Source organism: Lutra lutra, chromosome 13 (assembly GCF_902655055.1).
Source record: "Lutra lutra chromosome 13, mLutLut1.2, whole genome shotgun sequence".
Taxonomy (NCBI): domain Eukaryota; kingdom Metazoa; phylum Chordata; class Mammalia; order Carnivora; family Mustelidae; genus Lutra; species Lutra lutra.
Window position 1 is genome coordinate 16200820 of NC_062290.1, and position 22315 is coordinate 16223134.

At 39.5% G+C, this 22315-nt stretch overlaps 1 protein-coding gene across 8 annotated transcripts in view; it reads right to left on the reverse strand.

The window, feature by feature from the left end:
- Positions 1 to 22315, reverse strand: part of TRPM6 (transient receptor potential cation channel subfamily M member 6) — a 169778-nt gene that overhangs the window by 106536 nt on the left and 40927 nt on the right. For 6 of the 8 annotated variants that reach the window (XR_007122282.1, XM_047700123.1, XM_047700122.1 and 3 more), the window contains 4 exons: positions 13332 to 13411; positions 9829 to 9867; positions 4954 to 5131; positions 1274 to 1487 (listed from right to left, as the gene is read on the reverse strand). Coding sequence is in view for 6 of the 8 variants with exons in the window: in XM_047700123.1 (XP_047556079.1) it covers positions 1274 to 1487; positions 4954 to 5131; positions 9829 to 9867; positions 13332 to 13411 (511 nt within the window). In the remaining 2 variants the exon portion in view is untranslated. Of the gene's footprint in view, positions 1 to 1273; positions 1488 to 4953; positions 5132 to 9828; positions 9868 to 13331; positions 13412 to 22315 lie in introns of those variants that run through there. The other 2 variants (XM_047700126.1, XM_047700127.1) reach the window with 2 other exon arrangements.

Sequence of the window (22315 nt, forward strand, 5' to 3'; positions counted from 1 at the left end):
AGGCTTCTGGCATCCAATTAAACGTCAAACATTCATGCCAGAAAATGTTCAACAACAGTTGAGGAGCAGCTCAAGAACAGACAGAAGCTGCTAAGTGACACGTCCCAAACTGAAATGTAAGAATCACCTGGGGGTGTTGTCAACATACAGATCCTGGTCCTGCTGGTCTGGGAAGTATCTGAGATGCCCAACCAGCTCCCAGGTGATGCTGCTGCTGATGTCCCTCCCTAAGCCATCAGGCCCCAAGGAGTTGTGGTTGAATGGGGTCAGATCCCGATTATTGCTTAAGAAAGCTCCTAGTATGTCTCATTTCTCATTTCTTTTGTTTACATGAACTATTTTAATAGTTTTCACACTGTTGTATTTGTATTCCTCAATCGGTCCTCACTTAAAATGTTAAATCTCACACACACACACACACACACACACACACACACACACACACCCGAAAGTACATAAAATAAAGGCTGTGTTCTTAAAAAGGGACACCATGGGGCCAAAATGGAATCACTTATGCCAAGTTATCAAACTGGGGCTTAATACCTAATCTAACCTAATTGCAGTTCCATCCTCCCCCAGAAATGTAGTCTTAACCATGCATTTGGAAAATCTCTGATCAGTACCATGAGGTAATCTGTCACAAGAACTCTCCTCATCCCATCCTGCCCTCCCTCTACACCCAACAAAGGAAGATGAGGTAATCTGCATGATTAGACCCCCTGCCATTCCCCTTGAAGGAAGATGACCTTCCTTGTAACCTTCCTTTTCTTTTGCTAATAACTTCCTTGCCCCACTCCCCTTCCTATAAAAACCTTCCATTTCTTAAACCTGTGAGCATCTCTTTACTTGAATAGGTTGCTGCTTCATTCATAAATTGCTTAATAAAGCCAACTGATCTTCAGATTTACTCAGTTGTATTTTTGTTGTTGAATTTGAAGCCGCAGCCCACACACTCCATACTTGAAGGATTCTGCATCCTTTCAAACCTCACCATGGTCTAAGTTCATGAAAACACTATCTTCCTTGCCAGAAGTTTACCCAAAGTTGTGTTAAAATAGCATATTTTAACAATGGCAAAAATGCATTCCAGGAAAGGTCTATGACTGTTCTGGGTTCTTTCCTAGTCATTACGCTTTTTGTCTTTCTTGCGCATGTCACCATGTCTCCTGGGAGCTCTGCAGAGCAGAGATTAGGAGCCACACTACCAGATTCAGTTATAAAGAGGCTTTTTTTTTTTTTTTTTTTTTAAAGCGAAGCAGGGAATGCACTTTACCAGTATTAATGCCTTCTGTTATTATCCACGCTCCTGTGGTCTCTGCAGCTTTGACCAAACCATGGCTGAAGATCTCTTTAAGTTTGGAGGACATCTTGAAGTTCTGGATGCCCCCGTGGACAGAGATCACCAGCTTTGGCAGTTCCATCTTCCACTCTTTCAACATTAAATGTAACAGATGATCCAACTTTGTATCATAAGAAGTCCTAATATACTGGAAAATATGCACAGACACATGTACATAAAATAGGAAAAACTACATGCCAGTAACAATGAGCACACAGCAGGGCCACTGAAATGGCCAAAAATTGAAAGGAAGTGTCTGAAATTTCTTTAAAAGTTCATCTTTGTATAATGGAAACATTTACTTTGAAAGGATCCCACACCCCCTGTAAGTTCCTTCTGGGAATTGCAAGTCACGGTAGGAAGGCTTCCTCTGACTCTCAGGGTTGGCCCACCAATGTTCTCTAGAAGGTCTGAGATGAGGCAGAAATGCTTCAAACTGGCAAAAACCACTACTCCAGGAAACCCATTTTTAAAAAAAGCTTTTAGAAATAGGTGAAGTGGGGTTTTTCATACATGCTATTGATGAGGGAGCAGGAGATTAGCTGAAGACAAAGCACAAGCTGAGCCCCACCCCCACCTCTGTGTGGGATGGTGTGACATTCTTCCAGGGATCTCCCAACTATCATAATGCTAATACATTGCTAGAGGGGAAACAACCTTAACTTGACAATGGGAAGGCCTTCATTATCTTGTAGGTTCTCTTCTGCATTTGAAACCTCCCTTTATGACCCCAACTCTCGAGTGTGTATATATATAATCAGCCACACCTCAGGACTCCAGTGCCTCAGCTCTTTCTGCCCACAGGGTCCTTTAATAAACCACCATTTTGCACTAAAGACAGCTCAAGAATTCTTTCTTGGTGGTGGGCGCTGGACCTCACCCACCAAACCTCACCTATATTCCAAAAACACATCACTATGATTTCTAATATACTTGAGTATTTCATACATTTCCATAATTTAAATCAAATTATTATCCAGGAGCATTTATATTTACTATAAATTTAAATTCTAACCATTCCCTTTATGTAGGCCTATCCCTCTGAAAATGTCTTTTTTCCAAAATAAGTACTTTTCACAAGAGTCATATTTTTGACTAGCCAGTGCAACCCAAAGAAAAGATCAGAGAAATCCAAATCAGCAGGTAAGACCAGAATCATTTTGTTTTCCCCAAGACCACAGTGTATGGCTGACTCTCTTTTCCCAACAGATGCAGCCACATACAGACTTAAAATCATACTGAGAGGGGCACCTGGGTGGCTCAGTGGGTTAAGCCTCTGCCTTTGGCTCGGGTTGTGATCTCAGGGTTCTGGGATCGAGCCCCGCATTGGGCTCTCTGCTCAGCAGGGAGCCTGCTTCCTCCTCTCTCTTTGCCTGCCTCTCTGCCTACTTGTGATCTCCATCTGTCAAATAAATAAATAAAATCTTTAAAAAAAAAATCATACTGAGAGGAGTGTGCCATCCTCAAGCATAAGCTAACAAGATCAAGTCAGATTTACAGGAATAAGGACAATAAACCATGAATTAGGAAACTATACCATAAAGAACCACAGGTAGAGACCTTCATACATAGGCAAATAGAATTATCACCTATTTTCCAGAATGTACTAGTGACTTAAAACAATTGCCTATTTACCTTTGAAATTCTTAAAACACAATCCCTTTATTAAAATGTTAGACTGAACACCCAGTCGGTACAGCCATCACAGAATATAATAGAACCTAAGGATAATCAGGATTCAATTTGCAAGTGAGGAAAATGAGTTGCCATGGCTTTATTACATATTCAAGTAATAGGAAAAAATACAAGTTGACCTTTGAGAAATGGTTTGTGCTGCTCCAGATCCTGAATAAGGGCAGAGGAGACAGCTCTGATGTGTGTCCACTGAGCTCAACTCTCTCCCAGGTGCCTCTCTTTCATTTAAAAGTCCTTTTAGTCCTAGAAGATATTCCTCCTTGAGATTTCAGATAAACAACCTTGATTAACTAAATTAGCAGCACTAGTCTTTTCTTCCAAAGGCCAACCGAAGATGGTGCCAAAGGTTAATGACTTTCTTGCCCCCGCCCCCTCCTTTATAACTAACTCAGACGTAGATTTTCCTCAAATCATTTGTGGAATGAGGTGGTAGGGATAAAGCTGGGAAGGACAATGCAGGGGTGGGAAATGAATAACCACCTCTAGCAGCTTTCCTGCTTCTCACAGTGAGCCCGAAGTACAATTCTGGGCTTCCATATAAAAGGTAGCTTCTCTCTTCTGAGAGAGCGAGTAAAATGCCTTCAGTTATTCAGGATCTAATGCTAAGCATAAAACCTACGGGTGATCAGGAGATCTGCGGAACCGTATTTTCAGTTCTCTAGTACGCACCATATTCTCCCTTGGCTTTCCCCTAAGCCCAGAATGTTCTTAGCCCTCTAACTCAACTGACATCAAACACCTCACCTTTCTGATCTCAGCTTAGCTGTCCCTACTTCCCAATGACTTCCTTGACCCACACACACTGCCTCAGAAAACCAGGAGTTACGCTTTCCATTTTCTTGAAGAACCCTATATTCCCATCCAGAGCAGCCCCATACACACCCTACAATTACCCGGGGTAACTGTATATTTATCTCCTGTTTCCCTCACTAAACTGTAAGCAGTTAGTACGTGGAACATAAGCTCTTTGGGGCATAGCAAACTATGAGCACCTAATAAATCTTTGTCAAGTGGCTGAAAAAATGAGGAAATGAAGGTGATCATGAATCAACATAAAAGCAAAAGGAGGAAGACAAAAACTTAAGGGGAAAATTACATACAGCGTTCTGTGAGAGTCAGCTTTTGAAAAAGATTACAGAGGAAAATAAGGACAGTTTTCTCACCAACAAAAGAGAACACCAACACACAAAGCTAAATGCAGAGAATTAAAAACTTAAAAGTGTAGATTACTGTATTACAAAACTTGATTATGATTGCATTCTTAAGAACTGTTGTTTCAAATCCATCCAACTGAGGGTCACACTCCAGGGTACAGCTGATTCTAAGCTTTCCTGGGGTGGACACCACCCCCCCTTTACAGGTTCCCCAGGGAAATCTGCCCCCAAAAAAGCAGCAGGTGATTAATAAGCTCAAGAAAAAACACCTGAGAGATAGCTGACCCGTAAGTATTATGCAAATTACATGCAAAATTATCTTATTAGGGACAGGAGCAAGACTGGCCTGGAAAGCCTATGGACAATCATCACAAGGACATCACAAGGTACTGGTGATTGCTACACCCCTGCTTCAGCTAAAACCATGCCTTTGGCAGGGACTTTCCTCCATTCCTTAACAAAAGGACAGCCCTTTTGCAACTGTCTCAAGAGCTATAAGCCGTTCTCCATAGAGAAGGCATAAGCTTGCTAAAACGGGTCAAATAAAAAGCTTGCCACACCACACCCAGGAAAGGTGCCATGTCCCTCAGACAGAAAGGAAAGAGAAGGGTCAGGTCATTTTTGCGAAGAGGTCAGTAACACGGATCATTTTTGCAATAAAACTCGGTCATCTGATCATCTACACTTGGAGAGAAGATTTGCAGAAACATTTGGAGGTCATCCTCTGTTAAAAACAAGCAAAAATAATGTGAGTTATGAGCGAACCTTGGAGTGGTGGGTGTGCTCTCCATCTTGAAAATTAATAGTGCCAAATGTGTCTGTAGGGCTTTTTGTCGTATGCTTTTCAACAGACCATTGTTCATTTTCATTACCGTTGGCAGCGGAGACGGCCCAGGAATAATCTATCCCCTGATGGTCTCCAATCAGTCGCCCACAGTAACACCTTAAATATGGGATGGAAACCAGTTTCAGAATAGAAAACACACAATGTCAAAACAGAAAGCACATGTAATGTTTCTACACTTTCCTAAGGTAATATACAGATGGCATATATGACAATTTTTTTAAAACCTCACATTAAGATTTAGATTAGATTTATATCACTAGATTATCTTCTGAGTTTTGAAACCCCCTCAGTGGGTCTCGACCTTAGCTGCACCTTAAAATCATCTAGCGAATGTTTAAAAAAAATGCTAAAAATCTTGTGCACACCCATGTTCATGTTATTATAAAGCATTATTCATAATACCAAGTGTCCATTGACAGATGAATGGATAAACAAAACATGGCATGTACATATAATGGAATAATATTCAGTCTTAAAAAGGGAAGAAACCTATAATACACTACAATAGGGATAAATCTTGAGGATATTATGCTAAATGAAATGAGTCAGTCATAAAACAAGTACTGTATGATTCCATTTATTTGAGTAGTAAAATCCACAGAGACAGACAGTAGAATGGTGGTGGCCAGGGACTGGAAGGAGCAGCCAACAGGGAGTTATTGTTTAATGGACACAGAATTTCTGTTTTGCAAGATGAAAAAGTTCTAACGATCTGTTGCACAACAACAGAAATATACTTAACACCACTGAGCTATACACTTAACAGGGTTAAGATGGTAAAAAAAACAAATCAAATTGTACATTTTAAATATGTGCAGTTTATTTCTATCAATTATATCTCAACAAGGCTGTTAAGAAAAAAAACTAAGAATCTCTAACGTGCAATACTTAAGGAGAGCCAGAAAACGTTTCCATGTAAAACATAATATGTACATCAAAAGGAAAGAACATGGATGCCGAAAAACATTCAACTTCAGAGAAATATATACACACAGAGCTACCTCAAGAAAATAGCCATATATGAGGCTTGACTATGAATATAAATTAAATAACAGATATAGGTGATATAATTACAAAGGAATATTTAATAAATGTTCCTGCAAATAGTTTTAAAAATTATTTTAGATACATGGCCATAATTTTATTGTGTAACAAATGAAGCAAATTAGAAGGTTAAATCTCTTTGAAACTAGAACTATATAAAAACTAACAAACTATGACAGTCATCATATTGGTGACAGGATGCTAAGCTTCTCCTGTTTCGTTAATTTAAAAAATCAGGAAGAAAAATTAAAATTTGAGCATGTAGAACTTTCATGTATCTATTATATGTAAAGAGGTTATTCAGCTTTTTAAGTGATTCAGGCTTTTTTGTATGTGTATGTGTGCAAAGCAACATAAAAACGTGTACAAGTTATGGGGTTCAACTAAGCAAGGAAACAGGATGACAACAAGAAGTCAGAGGACCATTTCAGAGTTGTATCTAGAGGGCCCTTGACTCAAAGGCGGAGGAATAATCTCAAATTCACAGAACACACATAATCAGAATCTTCTAGAGAGAAATGTATCACCTACTTATCTTTCGGAATTAGCGGTAGTCTTCAAAATGGAAAAACATCTATTCATAAGCTGAATGATTCACTTCACTGTGGGTTTTTCTAAACAGAACATGAATCACTGTGGACAACCCTGATTCACACCTGGAAAGATAAGTCACTGACCTCACAAAAAACCATTTTTCAGGTTGAACCCACTTTGCTCTAAGTATTTTTCGAGCCTAATCCATTTCACTTGAATCAATATATTTTCATTCCAGTTTTTACCAGGTCATTAAATTATGGCATGATGAGCCCATAGAAGAAACCAATTACCCCTAATTTTTTTTTAAAGCATCCCATGTCCATCCTTTTAGAATTAAAACTTCCAGAAGTTCCAAATTATCCATCACTAAAAGCTTACCTTGAGAATCAACTTTGTAAAAGTGCCAAATGCCAAATCCCTCCCAAATTATTTTAATAATTTCTATAAAATACCCATCAAAATCTTAAAAGAATTTTTCAGAGAATCTGACAAAGCGATTCTAATATTCATACGAATGTGCAAGTTGTCTAAAAGAGTAAACTGATATTTTAAAAAAATAAAGTTAAGAGGACTCGCCCTGTCAGATATTAACATACATTACAAAACTCTAATAATGAAGAACAGTTGCATTTACCAGGAACAGGAGAAGTAGATCAATGGCACTAGAAGAAAAAAGCTTAGAAACAGAGCCACAAACATATGGGAATTTGTTGTATAACAGAAATGACACCAGAAATGGCTAGGACACACTGCTCAGTAACTGACCCTGGGACATTTCACCCCTCCACATGAAAAAAGGTATTAGCTACATTCAAAAATGATAAGTTTCAACAACTTTTAATTTCTGGATAGTGTGAAATAGATACTTTTCTAGTATCATTCATATTTGTTACCTCTGAAGATTGCAAAGTTGGGAAAATATTGCCCGGGAAATGTTCTGGAGAATAAAGTAGGAAGCAGAAGGAGTAAATGTAGCCTTTTCACTTCTTTTCAACATAGTATTATACTTGCTTTCAATTTTATCAAATTTTAAATAATTACTAAAAAATTAAAAAAATAATTGGAGGAAAGGTAAAAGAGGTTAGTCAAATGGAAACGCTTCACTCAGTGTGAGGAACTGAATCGAGTCCCCCAAAATTTGTTATATTGAAGTCCTAATCCCCGGTGTGCCTGTGTTTGGAGACAGAGCCTACAAGGCAGTAATAGTTGAAATGAGGTCTTGGTGGTGGGACCCTAACCTGATAGGGATAGTGTCTATAAAAGAGGAGACACAAAAACTCTGTCAGGGTACAGAGCAAAGGCCATGTGAACACACAGCAAGAAGGTAGCTTCCTGAGGAATGAGAAGAGAGGCCTCATCACAAACCAACTCTGAGGGCACCTTGATCTTAGACTTACACAGCTCTGAGATAAAACTGTTATTGTTTAAACCACCCAGTCTGTGGTAGTCTATTATGGCAGCCTGAACAGACCAATATACGCAGCAACCTTATCCTTCCTCTCCTCCTCCATCTGTGGATGATGGGGTTTTCCTTTCCCCATGATTTGCCAAACTTGGGATTCCAGATTTTTTCTTTTACAAAAATAAATTTAACATTGAGCCAATCCATAAGGTGAACTATGATCAAAATCAAGGAAATTTTCATTTTCCTCCATTTACAAAAGAGAAAGGTAAAACCAGTTACTAACACGTAGTTTAAAATGCAAATCACCACTAACATTTGTATTCTGCTGGAGGTATTTTTGTCCATGAGGTTGTGTGATATTATGATTTATAATAAACAGAGACTTCGTCTTTGCCCCGCGTTTCTGTCACAGAGCCCCAAAACCCTTGAGATCTCCTAACTGCTAAGAAAGATAAAGGTGCTGGAGGTTGAATCAACCATGAATGACCAATGATTCAACCAGAATCAACCACCAACGGCCAATGACTCAGCCAATCCTACCTACATAATGAAGCCTCCATAAAACCCCGAAAGGATGGCATTCAGAGACTTCGGGTTGGTGAATGGGGGTGGGGGAGTGTGCTAGAAGAGTGGCTTGCTGAGAAAGAGCACAGAAGCTCTGACCCCCTTCGCACATAGCTGGCCCTATGCATCTCTTCCATCTGGCTGTTTATCCTTTATAACATCCTTTTTAAGAAACTGGTAAATGTAAGCAAATGTTTCTCTGAGATCTGGGAGCCTTGCTAGCACACTAACTGAACCCACGGAAGAGTTCTTGGGAACCTCTGATCTCTAGCCTATCAGTCAGAAGCACAGATGATAACGTGGACTTATGACTGGCACCTGACCTGGGGGGAGGAAGGGTAGTCTAGTATGACTAGGCTCTTAACCCATGGAAATTGATGCTATCTCCATGTAGACGATGGCAGAATCTAGTTAATTACCTGGCAGTGTATTGGGAAAAAACACACACACGTCAAAACTGGTGTCAGAATTAGAGCTTGGTATGAGCAAACGTCACTCACAAACCATAGGTCAAATGTAGTGCTCTACAGGAACAAACCATCTTCATTACCCAAATAAGAAATAGGGGCACCTGGGAGGCCCAGTGGTGTCTGACTGTTGATGTTGGCTCAGGTTGTGGTCTCAGAGTTGTGAGATGGAGCCCCGCTTCAGACTCTGCACTGAGTGTGGAGCCTGCAACATGCTCTCTCCCTCTGCCTCTGCCCCTCTGCCCCTCTGCCCCACCCCTCTCCATCGCTCACACTCTCTCGCTCAAAAAAACAACATGAGCAAATGAAAATGCGATGCTTTATAAGTATTTCAATTGGTAAAAGCTCTTGCCAAAGGTCCTTGCCATTTACATGTCTCAGTAATTTAAGTAATCGATCTATTGCATTCAAATCATCACCGTCCTTCAAAAAATTCCCACATCTCTCTTTTTTAAACTTCCCTTGGAGGGGCACCTGGGCAGCTCCCAGGGTCCTGGGATCCTGACTGAGCCCTGAGCCCCATGTAACTGTCCCCGCTTGGGGTCGGGGTGGGGACAACCCACTTTTTTCTCCCTCTTCCTCTGCTCCACCCCCCCAGCTCATGCTCTAGCTCTCAAATAAATAAATCTAAACAAAAACCTTCCTTTGGCAAGGTAAATAGGATACACCAATAAAGCCCTTTCATTGAGGCCATTCAAGTTGTAAGAAAGCTGTCTCAATAAGTTTTAAACAGAGTGCCTAAATATTAAAAGAAATCTTATTTATCTAAGTCTTACCTGATTAAATTCTGGCAGACCTGGCATCCTGCAGTACATCTAAATTAAAAACACAAAACCTCTGTTAGGTTAGTGATATATCTGAACGTATATTCAATGCTTGTGCCATAAATACCTGTTATTTTCCCTGGTCTAAAAATCAGGGTTTGCTGGGGCGCCTGGGTGGCTCAGTGGGTTAAAGCCTCTGCCTTCGGCTCAGGTCGTGATCTCAGGATCCTGGGATCGAGCCCCGCATCGGGCTCTCTGCTCAGCAGTGAGCCTGCCTCCCCCTCTCTCTGCCTGCCTCTCTGCCTACTTGTGATCTCTCTCTCTGTGTCGAATAAATAAATAAAATCTTTTAAAAAAAAAAGTTGGGGTTTGCTGAGTACTTCCTATGTCACTTCACAAATAGTCCCATATGTTGTTTTCCAAATTACACTGCAGCAACCATGACCTAATCAACAGAATGCGGAATTTGGAACCTAAATACCTGGATTGAAATCTCATGTATTTAACAATTTCTCTAAGCACTGTTTCCACATTTCGAAGTAGTATCTGGCCTGTAAGGTTATTAACAGGATTACCCGAGATGATGTGTGTAATGTGTCTCACAGTGGTACATTGCAGTATATATACTATTGGTGGCTGTTATTTTCATTACACTATGAAGGTGACAGAATTCTTGAGAATTCTGAGAATTCAAAAAATATGTTCATATATTTATAAATATATAATATATAGACATATAATCATATTTAATATATAATGGTATACTGTTTATATATTAAATATATATTATATATTAGTTATAATATAATATAGATACTATTTTAAAACCATAAAACATTATCAAATCAAAAGACAGTTGGTATGATTATAAGTATTATCCTTATTAATCTTTCTTTTCATGATTCAAAAGAACCTTCTGAAGTGAGGGGATCATCGTGATCATCAAAGGTCATATTTTAGGTATAAAGAAGTTTTAACTAGAAGAGAATACTAGCTAAAACAATGCAAGAAAGGACAGCATTCAAAGAATCAGGGTTATTCTACATTATTCAGAAACAAATACTTAGGCCTTTCATTTATTCCCATCCTAGCCTTTTGGGACTATCTTTTCTCAGAAGCTTCACTTCAACAACAATTTCAAAATAAGAAGGAAAAAGGCATTGTAATCAAATCTATCATATCTGTTTCTTATTAGGAACCATAAAAATAACTGATAAAAGATCAACTTTTATCTAAATTTAAAATCACAAACTACCACCTTTTTCTTCTGCACCATCAAGAAGAAAAATTCATAAAAGCTACAATTTTGAGATTCTTACTGGGATCTAAGAAAAAGAATGGCATAGCAAGATCCGTAACCATCCAATAATTTTTTTTCACAATCACATAAAGACAACCTTTTTCCATATAATGCAGATCTTGGACCATTCCATAATATGAAATTATAATCGTCAATATTCTTGAGTCTGTGAACTAATGGCCTATAGGTTATCACATTTCATGACGCTTAAGATTATGAAGATGATTATAATTATGATTCCATTACAGAAACAGAAGGACTGTGTGAGCTCAGTCTTACTTCCATTGTAGCCACCATCACATTACAAGATACCGTAAAAGATGAAGGGAAAAAAATGAGTTTACCCTGCCATTCTGTAAACATTTTATCAGGGGGCAAAAAGAGAACTTCCAATCATGGGGCTTACAAACCCCAGGTAATTCAGTGAGGGTAGGGCTAGTAAATATTTAACAAAAGCAAGGAACACTTTTTAGTCATCCCCAAAGAACAAGAATTTCAGTGACCTCACCATGCTACCCTTCATAAGCATACAACTGTGATTTCTAAACTTTAAATGAATATAAGGTCAAATGCTAAAAAGAGCCTAAAAATAGAGTGGTCCCCCTAATTAAAATACTGCTCTTTTATTTTTCCCTTTTAATTTCTACTCTCCAAGGGCAATGCCACCCAATCTTAATTTCAGGAACCCAGTTACCCTGGGGAATTTTCCATAGCCCTTTATTCTCCTATCGTTCACTGGCTGCTGTTTTGAACTTTGTTCTACAAGTAGAGCTTCCAAAGGGTTCTCAACAACTCAGAGCAGTCAAACTCAAGTCATTCCATTCTGTTATCCATTATCTGCTCAAGCAAAAAGACTTTACGGGAAACGTGGAATTGTCCGCATAATCTTTTTTTTTTTTTTTTTTTTTTTTGACAGACAAAGATTACAAGTAGGCAGAGAGGCAGGCAGAGGGAGAGAGAGGAGAAAGCAGGCTCCCTGCTGAGCAGAGAGCCCGATGCAGGACTTGATCCCAGGACCCTGGGATCATGACCTGAGCTGAAGGCAGAGCCTTTAACTCACTGAGCCACCCAGGCGCCCCTTGTCCGCATAATCTGAACACAGTGTCCTAAAATATCCCAAACTGTCACTGTTGTCACAATTTTCCAAAAATGCTTGAGTTGGGGATAAGACATATTCACAATATTTTGAATATTCAGTATTCAGAAGTTGTGGGGAATGGAATGGTGGAATGGATACAGCACTAGATATTTCCCTAATACCTTTTTTTAATTAAATTTTTAAAATTTTAATTACAGTATAGTTAACACACAGTATCATGTTAGTTTTAGGTATACAATATAGTGATCCAACAATTCTGTACAGTACTCAGTGCTCATCCTGAGAAGAGCATCTTAATCCGCTTCACCTATTTAACCCATGCCCCCATCCACCTCCCCTCCGGTAACCACCAATCTGTTCACTATAGTTAAGAATCTGTTTCTTGGTTTCTTTTTTTCCCCCCTTTGCTCATTTGCTTTGTTTCTTAAATTCCACATGAGAATGAAATCATATGGTATTTGTCTTTCTCTGACTGACTTATTTCACGTAGGATAATACTCCCTAATTTCTATTCTTCCACTAAAAGAAACAGGAGCATTAAAGACATGAAAATCACCACAAAATTAACAGTGGCTCCATCCCAGTGATGTCATTATGATCAATTTTTTCTTTTTTATACCTCAGTAAGTCATTAAACAGATGTCTATCAGTAGCCTTCCACACAGCAGGCACTGTCATAGGCTCTGGGCTTGCAGTCAGGTACGAAACTGACAAGGTCCCTGATCGTACCAGTTTGTCTACAATAATCATATATTATTATTTTTTTTAAAGTTTTTATTTATTTATTTGACAGAGAGAAATCACAAGTAAGCAGAGAGGCAGGCAGAGAGAGAGGAGGAAGCAGGCTCCCTGCTGAGCAGAAAGCCCAATGTGGGGCTTGAACCCAGGACCTGGGATCATGACCTGAGCCGAAGGCAGCGGCTTTAACCCACTGAGCCACCCAGGCGCCCCAATCATATATTATTTTTATAAAGACAAATATTGATTAGAAATAAATAAATGCTAACTTCACAGGTATGATCAAATCCTCTAGACAATTCACTGGGGACTGTTTCCCCAAACAGTCCCTAGAAATAGTGTTGTTTTAAAATGAAAAAATATAATTAAAAATTGTACCTGTGAGGGTCTTTTGAGCTAGGTATGATTTTGTTACATTCTCTCTTGTTGAACACTCCTTCAATCCAGGATTTCTGGGACTAAAGAAAAAGTGTAGTTATTTTTACATTATAATTAAGTGAGAAAGCCAATGTAACCACAGTAGTTCAGGTAGACAAGATATATTCAAATATCATCAAGATGAATTCAAATGCCAAGATCAACCCCAAATAGGCTAAGCATTTATTGGCTTCTATCACACACATCACAGACACAAATGAACCAAATGTGAACACAAAAACATTCACAAAATTAATACATCTATAGTCTCATTTTCATCAAAATGTCCATAAATGCACAAAACTCTAGGAAGGAAGTCATGTTATAACTAAAGCATTCCCTTAATTCTGCTAAGTCACTCTAAAACCTTGTGCCATAGTCCTACAGGGTGAATTTCAAGCTCTCAAATTTCAAAATTCTCACATATAAAGTCGCACTTTGGTTAAGATGGAAGCTGGAACCTCATTAAGATTCTGTGAAAGGATTTCCTCTAAAACTAGGACCTGGAGGATATGAAAAGTAGAATCTCACACATGTACCCTCAGCAGAAGAGAACTTAAAAACTGAGACACTGATTTCCAGGAAATGCCTTATTTCCAGAAGACTGAGACTTACCTCCTGAGCAGCGAACATTTGCCAAGAATCTCTCTCCATCCTCAAGCCAATGAACTTACAGCCTGGACCCTAGCTGGACTTTCCCCTCTCACACTCCTCGCTGGTAAATATAAACCACCCCAAGCCTTCAATGGACTCACATGTAGCTTGCCCCAGTGTTTTCCTGAACTGTAATTCTTTCGCTCCTCTGGAATAAATTCAAATAAATTCTGGAATAAAATACAGTCTGCCTCAGTTTACCTCCTAACTGGATAGACAACCTGATACACATTCTGTAAGCATGGTTTACCACAGACTGTGCTGCTTCAATCTGCACCACCCCGACCCTTCCTGAATCCAGGTGGGACACTGGTCCTTGCTCATCCTCTTAATAAAGTCTCTCCCCCACTCTACTACACAACATACAAGTCATAGCCAAGCTCTTCCATAAGCAGAAGTCCAGAAGCAGAGGAGACTTGACCCACAATACACCCCAACCAACGGATGAGCTTGGCCTTCTTATAATATGAAAATATTTTAGCTCTGTATGGTATAAAAATATAAATACAGATACAACTTTTTTTTTAAAAGATTTTATTTATTTATTTGACAGAGAGAGATCACAAGTAGACAGAGAGGCAGGCAGAGAGAGAGAGAGAGAGAGGGAAGCAGGCTCCCTGCTGAGCAGAGAGCCCAATGCGGGACTCGATCCCAGGACCCTGAGATCATGACCTGAGCCGAAGGCAGCGGCTTAACCCACTGAGCCACCCAGGCGCCCCCCAGATACAACTTTTTAAACACAGGTGTTACAGCAGTGGCGAAAGGGTGGTGCATGGGAACCTGCAAGGGGGCTTTCTTAAGCTCCATGGCAGGGCAGTCCCCACCTAGGACACCTGTTCTCGTCCTACAGTCCCAGGGAATGCCTGGCACCAGACAAGGGGTTACAAATCAATCTGTGTCCCAGCTGTGCCACTTCCTTATCACACCGTCCTCAGGTGCCAGATGTTCAGGACATGCCGCCCTATAACATGCTGCTTTGGTGTAGAGGTGATTTTGAGCTGTAGGCACTTGAAAAACAGCAGATGTAGTGAGAGGCTTCCTCTGAACTCTCTTTATCTGCCTAAAGACAGATCTTCCAAGAGGATCTCGACTGTCATAAATCCCTGGAAGTTTCATCAGCCCAAAAGGATTGACTCTTATCTCAAGAGAAGGGAGGAGAAGTCAATACCGCACCCAGACAAACCTGGTCACTAACTATCGTATCTCCCACCTATTCTTCTAAGATCCCCTTCATCTTTTCTAAAAATCGTTTACTCTCTTCGAAATTGCCTACATCTCCCAACCTTTCCCCTATTAAGACAGTATGTAAATCCCCAAATATCATCATGTCTGGGGTATTTACTTCTGTTTTTCTGGGATGTTGTCATGACCACAATATTAAAAATTAATAAACTTGTGTATTTTTCTTGTCAGTTTACTTCACAGACCCAGCCATCAAACCTAAAAGAGCAAAGTTTTTCTTCTCCCACAATTATAAATGAGGCATTTATGGAATCCTCTGTATACTTTAATATTAAACTCATGGATTTTGTTCAATATTCACCAACCTTAAACCTAAGTGTTGACTACTGAATATAACTGTATATAAACAGAATCCAGATCTTGTTAAGCAAAAAGGGGGGAGGGGCACTGACTGATTGGTTCCTGTGCATTTTGAACATAACTATAAACAAGGAAAACTTCCCAAATCAAACTCAGTTTATCTTAAAATCATTCTACCTCTTAACCCTTTTGCATAGTCAGCAGTTTTTTAAAAGACATTTGCTAAATTGGGAAAGCACTGAAAACATACAAACTTGGAAAAATTCAGAGTCACAAAACTTGGAATGAACTAAACAAAGTAAACTCAAAATGTACTTATTATAATAAGAAAATGACACAATCTTTTGGAACTGGTAAGCCCTATCCCCTCTTCAAAAACTAACAATTTCATTTATTCATTCTGCCAAGATTAATTAAGTCCCTAATTTTTGCAAAGCACTGAGAAAAAGGGTGACAGGGGAATTCGTATGTTCTCAAAGAGTTCTTCATGCTGAATTCATTCAACCAATATACCGGATAGGCCAAGCTGCATGCTGGGAATACTACGGCAGTTAAGAAAAGATGTTGGCTCTGACGGAACTTGGAATACAAAGAAGGAAACAGATAATGAATTGACATCATTAAACTGCATGTACACAAATTAACTATTAAAAAGGAGCTCCAGGGGCGCCTGGGTAGCTCAGTTGGTAAAGTGGCTGCCTTCAGCTCAGATCATGGTCTGAATGGGATGGAAGACCACATCAGGCTCTCTGCTCACTGGGAACCTACTTCTTACCCTCCCTCTCCCTGCTACTCTGCCTGCTTGTGCCGTCAAACAAATAAATAAAAATTACTTAAAAATATATAAAAAATAAATTAAAATCTCAAAAACGGGTCTCTCATATAGGACACAAATTAAGCAGGTGTGCTGTCATTCATTTCTTTACAAGACTAGACATCCGGTAGGACTATCTGAGCAAACTAATTTCTTCATTCCTGTTTGCTTATATATTAAAAATGGAGATAACAGCAATAATAATACCTCATAGCTCTGTTGAAAGGAATAGATAAATTAAAGGCTTAGAATTCTCCCTGGGACTTACTAAGGCTATAAAGCTTAGCTATTATTAGTAGTATATCAAAAAGAAAGAAAAATTAGGTTTTGGTGGGTGGCCAGGGAACTTAACTTTGATGTATTTTTTTTTTTCCCTAAAAAATACTTCCTGGGGCGCCTGGGTGGCTCAGTGGGTTAAGCTGCTGCCTTCGGCTCAGGTCATGATCCCAGGTCCTGGGTTCGAGCCCCGCATCGGGCTTTCTGCTCAGCAGGGAGCCTGCTTCCTCCTCTCTCTCTGCCTGCCTCTCTGCCTACTTGTGATTTCTCTCTGTCAAATAAATAAATAAAATCTTAAAAAAAAAAAAAAATACTTCCTGACCTCCAAATCCTCCTCCTGGGACCTCTCATACTAGAAATGAATGACTTCTGCAGGTCCACTTTCCCCACTGGACTCCAGCACCCACAGGCCCTGTGCCAGTCACTTCTGCTGCCCCAGGGCCCAGCCCAATCATTACTGAATGAACAACAAAATGAACACACCTAGACTAGAACTTCAGGAATCCATGAACACAATTTTCCCTTCAAAGGTGTAAACAGGAAGCCTGAGCCATAATAAGAACATGGAAACTCTGCTTCGGCAACTCTCGGATCTTATCTCAATACTACAGGAAAAGAAAAACAGGCTGAATTTGAAAGCGTTTCAGACAATTCCCAATTTTGAATCTTACTTCCCCCCCCCCTCTACCTCATTGTGGTAGCCTTTTCAATATATTCTAAAGCACATGTAGAAGAGGCTCCCATGTTTAGGACAACAGAGAACAACTAGAAAACAAATGTTTGTTGGTTTTAATTCAATAGCCCAAATCTATTGAGGACAAATGCCCAGTGGGCTGGCTTCTACCACGTGGGGCAGAAAATGGTCATGGATTGTGGTTGACAGTGGAGATTATGCCATTTCTGCTGCCATCACGGCAGCCTACAAAACTGGGTGTGTGTATATATATTATATATGTATATATACATATATATATAATGTATATCTATATAACGTATATACATTATATAGATATAGATATTTGTATGTATACGTGTGTATACACACACACACACACACAACACACCACAGAGTGAGAGGAGGTGCTTGCTGATTGTCAGTATTATTCGGAGGAGGGAAAGGCAGAGGACAAAAAAGGGAAACTGCTGGTCTCAGGCTCAGTGTGTGGCTCACCCTATAACATAATCAGATTTTACTTACAATCCCAGGCCTGAGGTGAGGGTAGCCAACAGCACAGAAATGTTCAAAAACAAATCCTTCCCCTCCCTGGAAGTTTTCTATACTATGGCTTTTCAGATCTTCCAGAGAAGAGATTCTCTCTTAGGGGAATCTCTGAGAAGGCATAGTTTTAGAGGTATTCCTTAATTAAAAAAAAAAAAAAAATCCTACAAGTATGCATGAATTGCTTTCTTAACATCCAGAGGGCTGGGTGATCGGGGGTGAAGGGACGCACAGATTATCGGTCATTTGTTTTCTTTTTTAAAATTCTTTTGTACTTAAAAAAATCTAATGTGTAACAAATACTTTTCCAAGTGAAGCGGACTACTTACTCCCCTTTTGATGTTTCCCACACACTATCTTCTACATATCATAGCACGAACAATGCTTAATTACACAACAGTTGTTTTTCTCTTAAAGTTATAATCTACGTTAGGATAAAGTGTTGGATTAGTTATCTTGAATCTACAATACGCAGGGAGGCACCAAAACAGACCAAGCAGAGAAGCAGTGTTTTCAGACTCCAGATGGACATCTGGTGTCTCCTCTATACAGCTTCTCCTCTGGAGCAAGGGCCTCTTCAAACTGAGTCACAGGTGGATAGACTTGCGCCATCTCTTGGCTCAGGGGAACCGCTTCAGGGCAAACAAGTCCATCCACCGGAGGAGTTCACTCAGGGTCTCCTGTGGGGTTGGTTCTGCCCACATCCTATAGGGATAGTTCATCTGACTCCCTTGACGCAAGATTAATGGTCTCGGGCAAACCTATAATAACCTAAACCCAAGGATCTGGTTCGCTAACACTGCCCCAAGTTGATCTCACTTTCAGTGAGTACTCTTTCCAGCAGGGAGCATTTAGGCCGACTTCATAAAAAATAATCTTACATGTTTTCTTCTTTTGAGGTAGAAAAAAGTGAGCACTATTTTTGCCGGTAATGATTATTTTTTTTGTTGTTGTTGTTATTTTGGTAGCATCATTAAAAATGGAATGTCAATTAAATAACTCAAAACCTCCTAAAATGCCAATTCTCCTCTTTAGCTGACATTTTCATTTCCTGTCTTGTCAAGCAAAGGCATTTAGAACTTCAAAACGAACGTCTATGTTATATAAACTCATAAGCACATGAGTAAAACATTTATGAATTCTCCATGGAGAATAATGGGGAATTGGAAGAACTCAACAGTGACCCGCCAAATAGAGCATATCATAAAGGTTCAAACTAAACTGATGTCTTACTCAATCCTGCCCCTTCCCAAACTGGTCAAAGTCCCCATTATGTCCGCACTAACACAATTAGGACATCCTTTCCTCTGTTGTGGCACAGGCTTCAGCTTTATCCAGTTCCCTTGGGGAATAAAACATGCAAATAAAATGTTTATAATCTCTGATCATGTTAAATCATTTTGTTAAAAAGGGAAAAGAAATAGAAGTTCATTTATGTGTATTCTTTACAGCTGTCCCTGGATAGTAACATACAGAATTTAACTGAATGCCGGGCCTATTTGTTACATAACTACTCTAATCTGTTAAGATTTTCAAATCAGATGAAATTATTGAAGGATAATTGGAAGAAAGGCAGTCAGTGACAACGGCCCCTTCCCTAAGAGGAAACCATCCTTGAAAAGATTTTACATCACCCTGGAAGGAGGCCTCTACTCGTTCCCACATGCCAGGAACATGACACGTACACGATAAAAAGCTGATTGGGTGACAGGCTCATGAAAGGTTCATCAAATTAAAGCAGCCTGCCAACCAGCCCATAAAAACCCCTAGACTTAGAAACTATGGTGGCAACCTTCTCAGTTCCCCTCCCTTTCCAGGAGCTTTGTGCCTATCGCTCAATAACCTTTGCTTTGCTGCCCACCACTCTCCATCTGGTCTACCTCTTCATTCTTCGAAGGGGTGTGACCAAGAACCAGGGCACCAAAGGAAAAGGAATCCTCTAACATAATCAGTGCTCTCCAATTTCCAAGTAGCAAAATAGCCATGAACTTGTTACCCATGTACCCAGATGGTCTTAAATTATGCTCCAAATATCCTGTTTAATTATCTAAAACTTGATTAGAACTTCATCTGAGTGAGCTACATAGTCTAAAAAGCCTTTTCTTGGAGTAAAGCTATACTCCTTTACAAGTGTTGTTATTAGTGAAGCTATCCTCTTAAATAATAGACTTTTAGGAAACCCACCATATTATGGGACAAGAACACCTTTATTTGGAATTACAGATTAAAGGCAATTTTATTTAGATCATCCAGAGTAAGGTTTATATATGTGCAGCACAGCACAAAGAACATTGCAATAGGATTTCACTTCCTGAAGTTCAGTAGGGACACCTACCACACATTTAACTTGGATGAATTTAAAATTTTTGCTAAAGGAGTAAGAGGTAAAAGAAGCATGAGAAGAAAGAAAAAAAAAAAACTAAGTGTGATCAACTTCAATATGATTTTAAGTTCAGAAGTACACAATTTCCAAGAGCATCAGTTCTCAAACTTTTGGAGCATGGAACCCCTTCATATTCATTACCAAGGACCTCCAAAAAGCTTTCATTTTTACGAGTAGATCTACCAACCTTTATGTACCAGAATTTAGAACTGGGACTTTTTAAGATATTTACTCATTAGTTCATTTTATTTTATTTTTTAAGATTTTTATTCATTCATTTATTTGACAGAGAGATCACAAGCAGGCAGAGAGGCAGGAGGGGGGCGTGGAGCAGAGAGCCCAATGTGGGGCTCGGTCCCAGGACCCTGAGATTATGACCTGAGCCGAAGGCAGAGGCTTAACCCACTGAGCCACCTAGGTGCCCCATTTTAAATAACAGTAATAAATCTATTTACCTATTAGTCAACATATATACTTTTCATGAAAAATATTAAGATTCATAAAGTTTTTATCTTTTTTTTTTCCAACATAGAGAAATCAATTAGAGATCAAATCTTCATATACAATACTTTATGAGCAATGGAGATACTTTTGAAAGATATTTTGATAACTGTATTCATTTCTAACTATATGGCTGACTTTAGCACCTACCAAATTCTCCATCCCAAAGATGTCACTGCATCTTTGCAGTGGGAGATCAGCCCTTCAGAACCCATAGGTAGCATATATTTTATCTGTTTATCCATTCTTCCTTTAAAATATCAGTATCTCTAAGAATAATAGCATAATTCATTCATTTATTCATTCATTCAGAAATACTTTGGTTGGTATATATTATACTAATAAAAACAAGTAAAACTGTGTCCCAAAGACCAACACCGAAGGAGAAAAAAGTATGTGGGGCTCCTTGGAAGCAGAAATCCCTCTGCCTGCAGGTATCTGGGAAGGCTTCAAGGAGGACAAGAGACTTAGGAAAGTCCTTGAAAGATGACAAAGGTTTTGGGAGGTGGTGATAGAATGCCACAGGGGTTAGAAATGCAGAGATTTCAGCCTGGAAGAGAATTCAGACAACACTTCTGGTAAAAGCCATGAGGTCACTGGGGAGCAGAGAACAGAGAAAATGAAAGAGCCAAGAACTTTTGGAAACAGCTAAACATACAGTGCAAAAGAGTTCAGGAGAGAACAAAGAGTTCCTAACAGGATGGTGACATGATACCTGAAGTAGAGAACAGAGCAAGTTTCTCTCTTAAATAAAAAATTTTTTTAAAATGTGATTATGAAAGTAGGATGTTTCAAAGAAAAGCGAAGAAGTTTAATACTGACAAGAAAATGAGAGAGGCACCTGGGTGGCTCCATCGGTTGGCTGTCTGCCTTTGGCTAGGGTCATGGTCTCAGGGTCTTGGGATCAAGCCCCAAGAGCAGGGAGCCTGCTTCTCCCTTTCAATCCCCCTGCTGTTCTCTCTCTCTGCCAAATAAATAAAATCAAAGGAAGGAGGGAAGGAAGGAAAGAAGGAAGCAGAATGGCAATTTTGGCCATGATCACTGAGCAGATTGAGAGAGATTTAGGAAATAGGTTGCAGGGGCACATGAGCGGCTCAGTTGGTTAAGCGTCTGACTCAATCTCTTGACCTCAGGTCTTGATCTCAGGGTTAGGAGTTCAAGCCCCACATTGGGCTCCACGTTGGGTGTGAGGCCTACTTTAAAAAAAATAAAAACATAGAATAAACTCTATTAAAAAAAAAAAAAAAGGAAATACGCTGCAAAACAGGAGGCAGCTAGTGTAATATACCCTTGGGAAAACAGTATTAAGACCAGCCACTAACTCAACAATATAAAGCAAAAGCCATCATGTGTGTAAGCCTGCCAAAGGCTGTGCTAAGTGCTTTATGTACTTTAGCTACAGTAATATTCACGACTGTGGGACGGGTACAATTATTACTACCTCTTAATGGAGGAGGAGCAGGTTCTACCAAACACCAATTCTGGAGCTCTTCTGCAAGATGTTTAAGAGGCAAAGTTGAAAGAACCCTTATATTATGTTGAGAAGGCCTAGACCT